General features: G+C 42.0%; 1 protein-coding gene across 8 annotated transcripts in view; it reads left to right on the forward strand.

The window, feature by feature from the left end:
* Positions 1–14,033, forward strand: part of PCDH19 (protocadherin 19) — a 135,488-nt gene that overhangs the window by 66,665 nt on the left and 54,790 nt on the right. For all 8 annotated transcript variants that reach the window (XM_072125643.1, XM_072125644.1, XM_072125645.1 and 5 more), the window contains one exon: positions 12,473–12,531. In XM_072125643.1, the coding sequence (XP_071981744.1) occupies positions 12,473–12,531 (59 nt within the window). The remainder of the gene's footprint in view (positions 1–12,472; positions 12,532–14,033) is intronic.

A 14,033-nucleotide genomic window follows, 5' to 3' on the forward strand; every position in this document is an offset into this window, starting at 1 on the left:
TCAGTAATTAAGATTTATTATTAATCCTGATTCCAACATTTTTTAAATCCAATTGTCACAGAGACCAAAAAATTTTTTAGCCGGGATTGCAATGATAAAATATACAGTTCCGACTTACATACACATTCAACTTAAGAACAAACCTACTGAACCGATCTCGTACATAACCCGGGTCTGCCTGTATTACAACAAAAGTTAAAAATAATCAGAAGGAATAGAAATAGTTATTCATATAAAATAATAATAGCAAACAAATAAGATAAGATAATAATCATAAAAAAGAACAATACAATATATTATTATAATTGTCTAATAAAATAAATGACTAATCTAAAATAACGACAAATAGTACAAATGCAGCAGCAGGGAGAATATTTCAGTACAGTTCTCTAGTTACTGCTCAATCTGCAAACATGAACTGCCTGTAATGGATAAAACCCCCCATAACTCTAGCGCCACCTATAGGTCATATAATTGTTCTATATATGTAAATGTCTATAGATCTCCTCCTGTATATAATGGTATTGTCCCCAGTGTCCGGCATGGGAGGTCTTTACTGTATATTCTGCTCTAGTTGCTGCCATGTATCATATATCATTACGGGAGACGTGATATTTCACTTTTATCTCTTCGTTACGCTGTTGGTCACCAATTTCAACCATGGACAGCAAGGCACCATGGGAGTAGCGTGCAGGTATACATCACCCGGCAGGGAGGAGGGCTGACACCACAGGCTAATTTCACACTGGACTGGCTGAGACGATCGCTCTTATGCCCTTCTATACCTTTACCTTCTGGAACCATATAGTGAAAATAGCTGCGATACATGAAGGTGATGGTTAGGGACTTGTGACATACATGAAAAGGAAGGAAAATGTCAGGAAAAATCCATTTATTTGTGTAGAGATGTAGCAGAGCTGACTGTGTCTTTCACCTTAATAGCTAAGGTAATAGTATAGGTTAACCTGCAGTCCCATGCAAATCCATACAATAAACTCTACTCATTCCTTACATTATCTTTCAGATTTAAATTTTTTTGCAAATCTTATCAAGATTCCATTCTTATGCATAAAAACTGCTGATAACACTGCCACCTAGTGGACAAATATTCATGAATTTAAAATAATTTGTAATATTTAATTCAAAGATAAGAATTGGATGCTCTAGAGCGTTACTTTTCCAAGTCTCGCATTATTTTCTACAACATAAATGACAATTTTCATCATCCAATAGAAATCAAAATAACGCGATGTTGCAAATATCATTGCAAGAAATCTATTTTACAATCCTAGAAAGAATGCAATTGAATGCACAAAAAGTATGAAACAATATGAAAAAATCCTCCTACTAGTAGTGCAGCATCACTGGCCGTAACATCGCCACCTTGTGGGCAAATATTTATGATATTCATTGAATAATTGAAATATGTAGAATATGTTGGAATATGTTTTTTTTTTTTTTACTGTGATTTACATAATGTTTTACATTTGTATTTTGGCCTAGAAGACTTTCTTTTATGACGTTCATTTTCCCGGAGAATCTCATCATTATAAAAGCATTACATAAGAGGCAGCAATTACACGAGGTTTATATGATATCAGTGCAGGACATCATTACATCTGCATTCACTGATAGTCCAAAGGCCTCGCTGCATTCATAGATTATGACTTCATTAACATTTCTAGTAGATCACCAGCAGTGACTTCTGTATCATACAATGTATGCAATTATGTTAATGGATCCTGTGTATAGGGGCTATAGGGCTTTTATGTTGATGGACCCTCTCGCTTCCAGGATGTCGGCTCTGCTGCAGGAAGATCCCCCTCTCCTTAAATTTCACACAATTGTATGAAGATATCTATAGGCAGCCCCGGTGTAGCCCCAGTGTAGCTCCTGTGTAGCTCCGGTGTAGCTCCGGTGTAGCCCCGGTGTAGCCCCAGTGTAGCTCCTGTGTAGCTCCTGTGTAGCTCCGGTGTAGCCCCAGTGTAGCTCCGGTGTAGCCCCGGTGTAGCTCCGGTGTAGCCCCGGTGTAGCTCCGGTGTAGCCCCGGTGTAGCTCCGGTGTAGCCCCGGTGTAGCTCCGGTGTAGCCCCGGTGTAGCTCCGGTGTAGCCCCGGTGTAGCTCAGGTGTAGCCCCGGTGTAGCTCCAGTGTAGCTCCGGTGTAGCTCCAGTGTAACTCCGGTGTAGCTCCGGTGTAGCCCCGGTGTTGCTTTGGTGTAGCCCCGGTGTAGCTCCTGTGTATTCCCGGTATTGCTTTGTTGTAGCCCCAGTGTAGCCCCAGTGACCTTCATTCTGTTGGGTGCAGTTGATCTTTTCTAGAATTTTGTGTTCCGTGATGATAATACAGATACGTCATCAGAGGTTCCATACATTTAGGTATAATTACACTCTGCAGATCCACGGCAGACAATGGTTGGTGCTTAACAAATGTGTCCGTAGAGCACAATCCACCCATTGGCTGATGGATGGGTCATGAGTATCGAATTGGTGGGAGTCCTACACACGGTACCCCTCCAGATCAGCTCGGCTGACCCCTGTTCCCACATCCTTTGCTCCATGTACTGACTCTTTGCAGTGCCATTAAAATGAATGGGGCTGAGCTGCAATACCAAGCATGGCCACAATGCAGTTTGTGGCGCATTATCTCTCCTAATAGATGATCATTAGTGATGACAGATAACCTATACTAGATATAGGACTATAGTCTTCTTTATCAAGAAGGAGAAGGGGAACCTCAATCTGTTTTAAGGTTTGGTTCTTGCCTTGGCTCGTTCAGAGTAAGATCCAGCCCCATTGTACTCTTAAGTGTTGCATAATCCCTGGTGGTTCCCTCTTTACATACAACATCTGTAACAGAAGGACCTGCGGGTCACCTTGCTTTATCCCCAGATTTCCACCAGGGGCCCCATAGAAGCTGCAGAAGCCTTGGACCCATTGTCATGTCTGTATCATACATTCTAGGTAACTCCAGTCTGGACAAGTATCAGTCGGGGTCTTGGATATGGCAATCACTACTGATCCCTTGTTTATGGGATTTCTCATCATTTTGGATCAAAGGGAGGATATCACAGTCATGTATCAGGATAACACAATGATGTCATCAGTCCAATGAATAAACTCATCATACAAATCCCACCAGATTATGGTGGATGCAGATCTGACACCTGATGATGTCATCACATGACAGGTTCATCCCTGGATCCTCTAATCCTACAAGGCGGATGACATCATTGCATCTCTCTGTTCACAGTTTTGTTATATCCAGGGAATTTCATTAGTTCATTCCGTTCCCTCCACCGAGTCTTCACTTCCAGGTTAAGAGATTTGTTCTCATCGCCCCTTAAGGCTTAGACATGACTGACAGGTTCAATTGGCCCCAGTGGTGGACAAATCACCTTATACCGGGGCAGATGTGATTATATTTGTCTCCGGAGGCAAATCATCCTTTAACGAACTCCATGGAACTTGTTCCTTCTCCGATCTTGAGGCTTTCTTCATGTGATTGCGGATATGTCCATTACATTTATACAAGAACTGTAGGGTCTGGAAAACCGAAACATGGTGCACCATAGAGCAGAGGACGGGAGGAGTTAGAAACCATCCAGTTATAACCTGTTACAGGACAGGAGACTGATACAATGTATAAACTACAGAGAATGTAGACACTTCCTGCTGTGCCTTTCCCATAGGGTCCCAATTACAAGTAATAAGACATTATTTTATGGGATACCCAACGCATTTCAGAGCCCATTCATCAAGTCCATTAAGACCATTCTACGATATTCCGTTCTCTCCAGGCAACGCGTTTCAGGGCCAACGTAGGTGCAGTGAGAGCCCTTGCCTATGGACTTTGTAGCCAGGGTCGCCCTTCAGCTGGTCAGTAACAATAAAACCATTTGATATTTACTAATTTCCATCCGTCCATTAATAATGATACAATAAAACCAGTAAAACAAGGATACGCGTTTCACCCCGAGCTGAGTTCCACCATCATAGTAACTTTCCAATAAGACCACTATATCCACCAAGGTCATGCTTTTCAGAGACAGCCTAGTCCCTCCATCAATAAGGTACAATCAGACCATTTGACTGTATACATGAAGACCCCACAACTCACAGCCAACTTAGTCCCTCCTCAGTTGTCGTAGGAGCATTTGGCTCCATCTACCAAGGATAACCATTTGGGAGTCAACTTAGTCCTGTGACTACTGACACCAAGGCAACACGTTTCATAGTCCTTCCATTTAGTTTTCAGTTAACCATTCTACTCCATACACCAAGGCTACGCATTTCGGAGCCTGCTTCGTCCTTTTACCTAGTCAGTAGCAGTAAACCATTTTACTGAATAAATCAAGGTAACACATTCAGAAAGGGATTTGATCTTCTTACAATTCTGACAACAATAAAACCATTTTACTGCATCTACCAAGGCAACGCGTTTCAGAACCAGCTCAGCCTTTAGTTACAATCAAAGCATTTGAATAGATACATCAATTCTTCATAGTTTCTGCAATGACTTCGTATTTTATATACAGCAGAATATTTTATTTATGCATCGCCTAAGGTAGGGATCGAAACGCGTGACCATTCAATATCACATCACCTGAGTATCAGTACATGGTGATATTCCATGGGGAGTATTTTGAAGAGAGACACTTGCATCCACATCTAATTCAGTATTCTAAGGACTATATTCCCACTGTATTAGTGATAATGAAACGCATTTTGAGCCCCCCTGTCTGTTCTTTAAAGGCCACAATAGGCGTCTTTGTATTGAGAGCCATTTCGTAGGATGCAGAGATTTAAGCTTTACTCTGCGGAGTCTTCATGATTGTGGGCACTCATTACCGGGGGACTGCGCAGGGTTACCCCGGCTCTCTGGATAACGTGTTCCTGACTAGGAGGTAAATGAGGCATTGTGCTGCAGGAGAGGTCAGTGGTAAGCGGTGGCGTTGGCTCGGCTTTATTATCTCGGCTCGGCAGCCTCGTCCCCGCCAGTGGTCACACTTTGATTTGCAGATTAATCAGCCTGGATGTGCGGCTCTATAGACTCTCCACTGTCTGATTATCTCAGCTCCAGACTTGTTGATGCATCGGCTGAATTTATTAACCGTCGATGGATGGATGATCATTTTTTTTTGTAAGTGGAAGCAGCTGCAATTTTTTTTTTTTTTTTCGCAGCTTTTATTTATCTTTCCAAACGAGGTATTAATTTGATAAATGAATTAGATCCAGTTCTGATGAAGAGGGAGAGGAAGAGGCTTGTGGAAATGACGGATGGCTTCACCGATGGAAATTGCATGTTTTCTCTGGCCGCCTGCCTGCAGTTTGAAATATTTTCTTCTATTTTTTTTTCTTTTTTTATTATTTTTTCTCCCATTTTCACCAGAATCGAAGACACTATAAATAAAATGAATTCAAGGAAAGAAATAACTTGTTTTATGCAAAACTGGAAACAAAACAAAAAAAGTTTCATCTTCCGGATCGCACAGTAAAAAATATTCTTTTATGGCTCTGAGTTATTATCTGGGTGAAAGAATATTATCCCAGTTTTTATATAATGTCTATTCTCAGGCAAATGATCTTCATGTAATATGCATGGTGTAATGATTGATATGGACTGGGGGACCTGATATCAGAATCCTATGGATTTTATGGATACAATATATAATAATTTCTTAAAATTTCCATCGGACTTCCCAACGTTTTCGGGATTTGCGCCGTTTTGACAGGTAGAATGGGATTGTGTCACATGCGATCGCATGGTGGTGGGGGGGTCCGTCGGACGATCCAACTGATTCGGACTGAGCGCAGGATTTAACATTCAAGTTGTGTTGCAACCAATGCACTTACATGCACCAGGAAGAAGAATGTGACCTTCGGAGGACCTGAGCGGGGAAGCGACACATGCAGGATATCGGGCGCACGATCTTAGTGAATCGCGGCAGAGTGGATTATCGTCGGACAATGCACTTTCGAGAACTCCGAGGGACGGGTAGGTCGATGTGCCCCAATATCTCCAAAATTCCTGGGCTCAGAGATACTATGGATAGGAATGTATCTTTGAATCCCTCTGCTCCACCTGTAGATACGTGTTAGCCCAGACCTAGTCTCCGGTCACAGTATGAGGTCTGCACTTCATCCTCTCTGCCCAGAGATCATAATGAGATATTGGGGCACATTTACTTACCTGGCCGAGGAGTTCATCCAAAGTGCATTGTTCCGACGATCATGCACTGTGCCGCGATTCACTAAGATCGTGCGCCCGATATCCTGCATGTGTCGCTTCCCCGCTCAGGTCCGCCGGAGTTCACCTTCTTCTTCCTGATGCATGACAATTTGAAAGTTAAATCCGCCAGATTGTCCGATGGCCCGCCTCCCCATTTCTGTCGCATGGAGGCCAGCAAAGCTGCACCAAAATCCAATCAAGTGCAACACAATCCCTTGCTAAATACTTGTTACACCATGAACAGTACGACGAAAGTGTCTTAGTAAATAAGCCCCAATATCTCTGGCATCCCTGGGCTCAGAGATACTATAGATAGTAATATGGATGTGTCTCTGTATCCCTCTGCTCCACCTGTAGATACACATGTTGCCTTTTCTGACACGTTGGAGAAAGTGTCAATCAAAAATTATTTAAAAAAGAATAATTAACCCCGACCCGGAGCTGTAGGCCCAATATTAATATCAGACACATTCCGCTGTCACCTAAAGCCGGGAGGTAATTATTCATCACAGGATGACAGAATGTCACTTCCCCTCATTAAATACATAGAAATCCTGTGCAATAGAACTATTTTTGGTCAAATTTTCAGATAACAGACAAATGAAGATAAATGTAAGAAATCTGGGAATATTAGAGTCCTGTAGTATGGGAAAATATGAAGTTGTGTTAATTCCGTGAATATATGTGGCGCTCGTCTCATCCATCATCCGAACGTATGTGATTCCTGAAATCTCATAATTTAATAGATCAGAATCTTGCGTTTCAGGGAATTTCGGTTCAATATTTACATTACGAGTCCTTGTCAATCAGGAAATGTTAATTAGATGCTAATGAGGGTTTACCTCTGAACCCCCGAGCTGCATCGGCACCTCCACAATTAGCCTCATTGGGGAACAGGAAGCAATTAGTCTGGAGACAGATTGTGGTCACATTGACCGTCCTTTGCCGTCTCTGGTGGTCCGCTTGTGATTGGTCGCCTTCATATGTCCTAATGACATCTAAGGAATTTTTGTTATTTTTAATTTATATGTTAATGATGTTTTTTTTTTCCGTTAAATGGTCCATTTTCAGGGCTTCAGTCTGGTCATACAACTTCTTTATAAAACATCTGCATGTAGCTCAGTCTACGATTCAGGGGAAAAATAATGCAAATCTATATTTTCTTTTCTTAAAAAATAGATTATTTTTCTTTTATATTTTGTTTGTGATTTTTCTAAAGCACTTACCATCGTTTTTAAATCCTATTTTAATTTATTTTTTGACCTTTGTGACCTGCAGTACTTCTCTTCACCTCCATAGTCATTGAAAATGTTCCATAGCTACCAATGCAACAGCGCCCCCATCTCTAGTTATAAGCCTATTGAAGGTAGTAACCTTGAAAGAGCAATCAACAAAGATCAACCTACACTTTACTATGAGTACAAACTTGATCAGTCACCTTCATTTTTGGAGAATTCTGATATTCCAATAAGTTTTTTCTTGTTATTTACAGTTGCAGTACCACATTTCACCACTGAGATTATTGTTTTTCATAGATATCAATGCAACAGCGCCCCCATCTCTTCTCACTACTCTTTGAAATGCAGTTACCTTGCTGTAAAGTGTCCCCCAGACATTGCCTTCATCTTGTTCTTATCAGGAAGATTTAACCTCAAATATTACTATACAAGTTAAATAATAAACCCCTTTAAATTATAATCCTCATTATTTTTTTTCTTGTGCCTATAGTTTTTAGGGTTAAGCCTCGTCTTTGTTCACACTGCTGCAAAATGGAAAATGTTTGACAGTTGCTTTTTGTTACTTTGTGTTCTGTGTATTATTATCCAATGGGATTTTAATAGTCTTAGTTTGTTGTTTGTTCCTTGCCCGGAGCGGTGAGATCATTGGCGCATTATACATCCCATATATAGGTGACACCCATCTCACAGCTGTGCTACATATGGTAACACTTAGTTGATGTTTCCATGTGTCCGTCCTAGGGCAGATCCATAAAACCATCTTGTATCTGTAGATATTCCGGAATGTTCTGGAACCTTCTAAGTGTAAATTCCACTTTAAGTTTATCTTCCATGGACTCCATATGGTATGATAGTAGCCTGCACTGTCCAGTGAGATCCCATCATGCTATATTTTTGTAGCTTGCATTCTGTATTGAGGCTGACAGAAGTTACGATGGTTGCTCAACAGGATCGGTTCCCGTCCACTTCGAGGGGTTAATACATAATTGATACTTTCACATCCTGTTAGAATCACTCTAAAAGCATTAGACATTGATTTTCCTTCCCATATATTAAGAACCTCAGCAAAGTCCAGTTAAAGGGATCAGATTCACTAAAATGATATATAATTTGGGGTTTGCCATTTTTGTTTCCGTAAAAGGAGGCGGAGCAATACTCAAGTCGTGACGTCATTAGTCAATATTGCTGTGTATAAAGATGTGAGCACACACGGGGTTAAGAGGGTTCTACATTGTTTCTTTTTCATTGAGACAAAGTATCCAAAACAATAACTTTATTTTCAAAATAAGGGTCACAGCTGATTGGTCGTCAATGAGGAGGATTCCACAGAGACCCGTTTGGGGTGGAATATCCCTTTAAGGCAGAATGTTTACAGTTAAAAACAGATAATGAAAGTTATAAAAAGATACAAAAGTGTAGCTGAAAAAAACCCCACATTTCTAATTCCTGCTTTTGCACAACTTTATCAGCCGTCAGTAGGAATTATCTGCTCGCCTACGTGATAATGAATGGCGCGGACCTGAGGATGATGGGAGAATGGAGTGTAAGTGTGAATTCACACTCTGCAGCCCTCACCCCCTTCACATGAATGGAATCTGTGCAACAAGTTAACCCTTACAAAGACAAACTCATCCTGTCCTTAGCAAAATTAGTTTTACCCCTTACATGCCAGGAGACGTCCCTTAGTGACCTCCATGACCCCGGCTGCTAGTTGCCACCACTGGAAATCCTGAATATCATTCAGATGTATTTGTGTCAGTCTTTACTGCAGCTCTAGATTGCTATTCAAATAAAAACCGTGCTGCAGTGCAGATAGAAACCTAGAATTTACATAGGTGACAGCAGCTCCCGGAGTGACCCTTTAAGAGGAATGACAAATAATTTCTGTAATCAGCCGAGCGCTCAGGTTGGGAGTGACAGGTGTCGGTGGAGCGGCGGTAAGTGGCAGTAAGCGCTGCCGCCGCCTGTGAACCCCGTGTCACCAGCGCTGGTTGTTTCTGCTCCGCACTCAGTGAGTACTGACGGGGTTAATGCAGGTCGCACCTGTTATATCCAGGATTGTGCGCTCTACCTGCGAGCCAAGTGTCAGCGCTGTGTGAACACGTCTGTCAGGTGCCGCCGCAGAAAACTCCATCTACTAATAGGACGAGGCTGCGCTATTGGAACGAAACATGCGGCAAAAAATGCGACTTTATATAAAATGTCTGAATTTATACAATTTACAAATTTTTCGTTTCATTTTATGTGTCTATAAAAACGTAACTTTCTTCCATGATTCTCCGACATTTTGCTTTCTTGTGCCTTGTAGCATCACTGTGTGTAATACATCCTATACTCCAGTCACCACAAGAGCTGCACTCAAAACATCTGCATGTAGGACATGTACTAGGGATTATTTAGAATATATTGATGGCTATCCGACAGCAGAGCGCAACCCAGCACAACAGAGCACAGCAGAGCGCAACCCAGCACAACAGAGCACAACAGAGCGCAGCACAGCAGAGAGCAGCACAGCACAACAGAGCGCAGCACAACACATAACAACAGAGCACAGCAGAGCGCAGCACAGCACAACACATAACAACAGAGCACAGCACATGAGAGAACAGCAGACCATAGCAGCACAACAGAGCACGGCACATCAGAGAACAGCAGAGCAGCCTTCAGCTGGCATATTTCGAGTGCAGCTCTGGAAGTGATTGGACATAATGGGCCACATTTATTAAAGTTTTTGCACCAGTTTTCTGTCTGACTTTGCCCTGAATAGAATATGCAAACTGTTGTACACGTACATGCAACTGTACATAGTATACCCTGCACATAGTTCACACCGCACATAGTACACACTTTGCATATAGTACACTCTTTGCATATGGTACACACTTTGCACATAGTACACCCTGCAAATAGTACACCTGCACATGGTACACATCCTGCTCATAGTACACACCGCACATAGTACAGCCGGCTTATAGCGCACACTGCACAAAGTACACACTCTGCACATAGTACACACTGCACATATTACACCATGCACATAGTACACACTGCACATAGTACACACTGCACATATTACACCCTGCACATAGTACACACTGCACATAGTACAGCCGGCTTATAGCGCACACTGCACAAAGTACACACTCTGCACATAGTACACACTGCACATATTACACCATGCACATAGTACACACTGCACATAGTACACACTGCACATATTACACCCTGCACATAGTACACACTGCACATAGTACAGCCGGCTTATAGCGCACACTGCACAAAGTACACACTCTGCACATAGTACACACTGCACATATTACACCATGCACATAGTACACACTGCACATAGTACACACTGCACATATTACACCCTGCACATAGTACACACTGCACCTAGTACAGCCGGCTTATAGCACACTCTGCACAAAGTACACACTGCACATAGTACAGCCGCCTTATAGCACACACTGCACAAAGTACACACTGCACATAGTACACACCCTGCACATAGTACACACTGCACATAGTACACACTGCACATATTACACCCTGCACATAGTACACACTGCACATAGTACAGCCGGCTTATAGCACACACTGCACATAGTACACACTGCACATAGTACAGCCGGGTTATAGCACACACTGCACAAAGTACATACTGCACATAGTACACACTGCACATAGTACACCCCGCACATAATACATCCTGCACATAGTACACCCCGCACATAATACACCCAGCACATAGTACACCCAGCACATACTACACACCACACAATGACTGATAAATGTGGCCCAATGTGTTTGTGTAGAGAGTTTAATCTAGTGATTTTCTGTCTATAACTGGTCCCTTCCCTCATTTGTGTGATGTTATATTCTCTGATCTGTATTTTGCCCCCCCCCCCATCTCCTCTTTTTTATCTATCCTCTCTACACCTCCTCATTTATCTTCCTCTTTCCTTGCATTTTTCTTCTATTTTCACATTCTCTTCCTCCTCCTTTCTCTCTCTCTCTCTCCCTTTCTCCATTCCTTTCTTTTCACATTTACAATCTTTAGCCATTTCCTTTTATTTTTCTTTTCTTTCCATTTGTTTTTATTTTCCTCTTCCCCTCAGACCAACCTCTCTCTCTCTTCTCTCTCTATTCCCCTCTTTATTCTCTCTCTCCTCTCCCTCTCTCTGGTCTCACCCTGTGTGCAGTCTCATGATGTCTCAGGATGTAACCATCCTCGTTTATTCTCTATCTTCCCCTATCTCTCTCTCTCTCTTTCCATTTCTTTCCCCCTCTCCTCTCTTTTCCTTCTCTCTTCGCTTTTTCCTTCTCTCTCTCCATCTCTATCCCTGTCTCTCTTTCCTCCTCTCTATCCTCTATTTTCCTTCTCTCTATCCTCTCTTTTCCTTCTCATTCCCTTCTCTTTTCCTTCTCATTCCCTTCTCTTTTCCTTCTCTCTCCTCTCGTTTCCTTCTCTCTCTCCATCTCTATCCCTGTCTCTCTTTCCTCCTCTCTATCCTCTATTTTCCTTCTCTCTATCCTCTCTTTTCCTTCTCTCTCTTGGGATCTAACCATCCTCTGGTATTCTCTTTCTTCCCCTATGTCTTTTCTGTCTTCTCTTTCCATCTCTATCCCCCTCTCTCCTCTCTTTTCCTTCTCTCTCCACTCTCTTTTATTTCTCTTTCTCCTCTCTTTTTTTTTCTCTCCTCTGGTTTCCTTCTCTCTCTCCATTTCTATCCCTGTCTCTCTTTTCCTTCTCTCTCCCCTCTCTTTTCCTTCCTTCTCTCTTTCCTTCTCTTTCCCCTTTCTTTTCCTTCTTTATCCCTGTCTCTCTTTTCCTTCTCTCTCTTTATCTCTATCCCCTCTCCCCTCTTTTTCTCTCTTTCTTCCCCCATCTGTTTTCTCTCTTCATCTCTTTCCTCCTCTCTCCTCTCCTTCCCTCTCTCCTCTCACCCTGTGTGGACTCTCGTGATGTCTCAGGATCTAACCATCCTCTTTTCTTCTCTTGCAGACTGAGAACTATTCATTCGATACAAACTATGTGAACAGCCGAGCTCATCTGATTAAAAGGTACGGATCTCCTTTCATTGCCTCAGAGAATCGATTCCTCCCCGGCCGCTGCCGCCGCTCGCAGTCGCTTCTCTCGGCTCCATTAGATGTTTTATGTAAACTCACAAATACAAAATAAAGGGAATAATAAAGTGTTTGTGCTACAAAGTGGCGCTGCCGGGGTTAATCATCAACCTTCCTCCATTTAATATAAACTTTTTTGATATTTAACATAACAATAAAGGGATTACCCCCAAAATCCATGGACCGGGGGCCCATTACACTTATTATATCCCATTACTGAAGGTAACATCGTAGACACATCCAACCAAACATGTGAACATGGTCCAATAATGAAAAGCTGGAGTGAGAATCACATGACCCTTATCAGCCAATCAGTGACAGTGATGATGTGATAGGATCTCAACCCCCAATACAAAAAAACTCACAAGACCCCAAGTATCTTAAATTATTTACTATTAGGGTAATGCCACACATGGTGTTTTGAAACCAATTTTGGTCCGTTTTTAAGCAGTCCATTAAAAAACGCATGCGTTTTTTTGAAAACACATGCGTTTTTTGAAAACGCATCTGTTTTTGAACAGTTTTAATTAAGATAATTGGTAAAAAGTGTCAAAATGTATGCATTTTTTAAAGTATGCATTTTTTAACGGACTGTTTAAAAATGGACCAAAAACGGTTTCAAAACGCCACTTGGTGTTTTTAGGACGTTTTTGGGCCATTTTTAGTTAGTGCGTTTTCAGATCGTAAAAAAAGCATGCGTTTTTGTCCGGTTTTAATTGCGCAAATTCGGAAAACCAGACAAAAGCACATGCTCTTTCAAAAAACACATGCGTTTTTAAAAACCGCATTTGTTTTTTAATGCATGCATTTTGTACGATGTGAAAACGCACTAACTAAAAACGCCCCAAAAACTGCCTCAAAACGCCATGTGTGACATCACCCTAAGTCTTTTTCTTAAGGGGAGGGGGAACTCTCAGGCCCCCCTTGTACTACTGGCCCCACTCTACGATTGAGGTCATGTATTGAACATTGTACTATTGAGGGTCTTATATCAATGATTCTGGTTGTTACTTTGTGACTCTTCATCACGGAGCATTAGATACATTGTTACTAGAGATGAGCGAACATGCTCGTCCGAGCTTGATGCTCGTTCGAGCATTAAGGTACTCGAGACGGCTCGTTGCTCGGACGAGTATTTCCCCTGCTCGAGATCGAGCATTTAATTAAAAAAACACAGTGAAGAACAATGAAGAATAGAATAAAAACAGTGAACACAGGATCATTTAAGTGAAAAACACAGTAAAGAACACAGTGAAGAATAGATTACAGATGTTCGGCACATCTGCTTACTTGTCGGAAGATACGCGCGGAACGGTGCGAACAAAATAGTATGTGAAGAACAATATATATGTGTGAAGAACACATTGCAGAACACGGTGAGCAGGACAGAGACAACGAGGAGCAGCACAGAGACACCGGGGAGCAGCACAGAGACACCG

Source organism: Engystomops pustulosus, chromosome 9, assembly GCF_040894005.1.
Source record: "Engystomops pustulosus chromosome 9, aEngPut4.maternal, whole genome shotgun sequence".
In the NCBI taxonomy this organism is placed as follows: domain Eukaryota; kingdom Metazoa; phylum Chordata; class Amphibia; order Anura; family Leptodactylidae; genus Engystomops; species Engystomops pustulosus.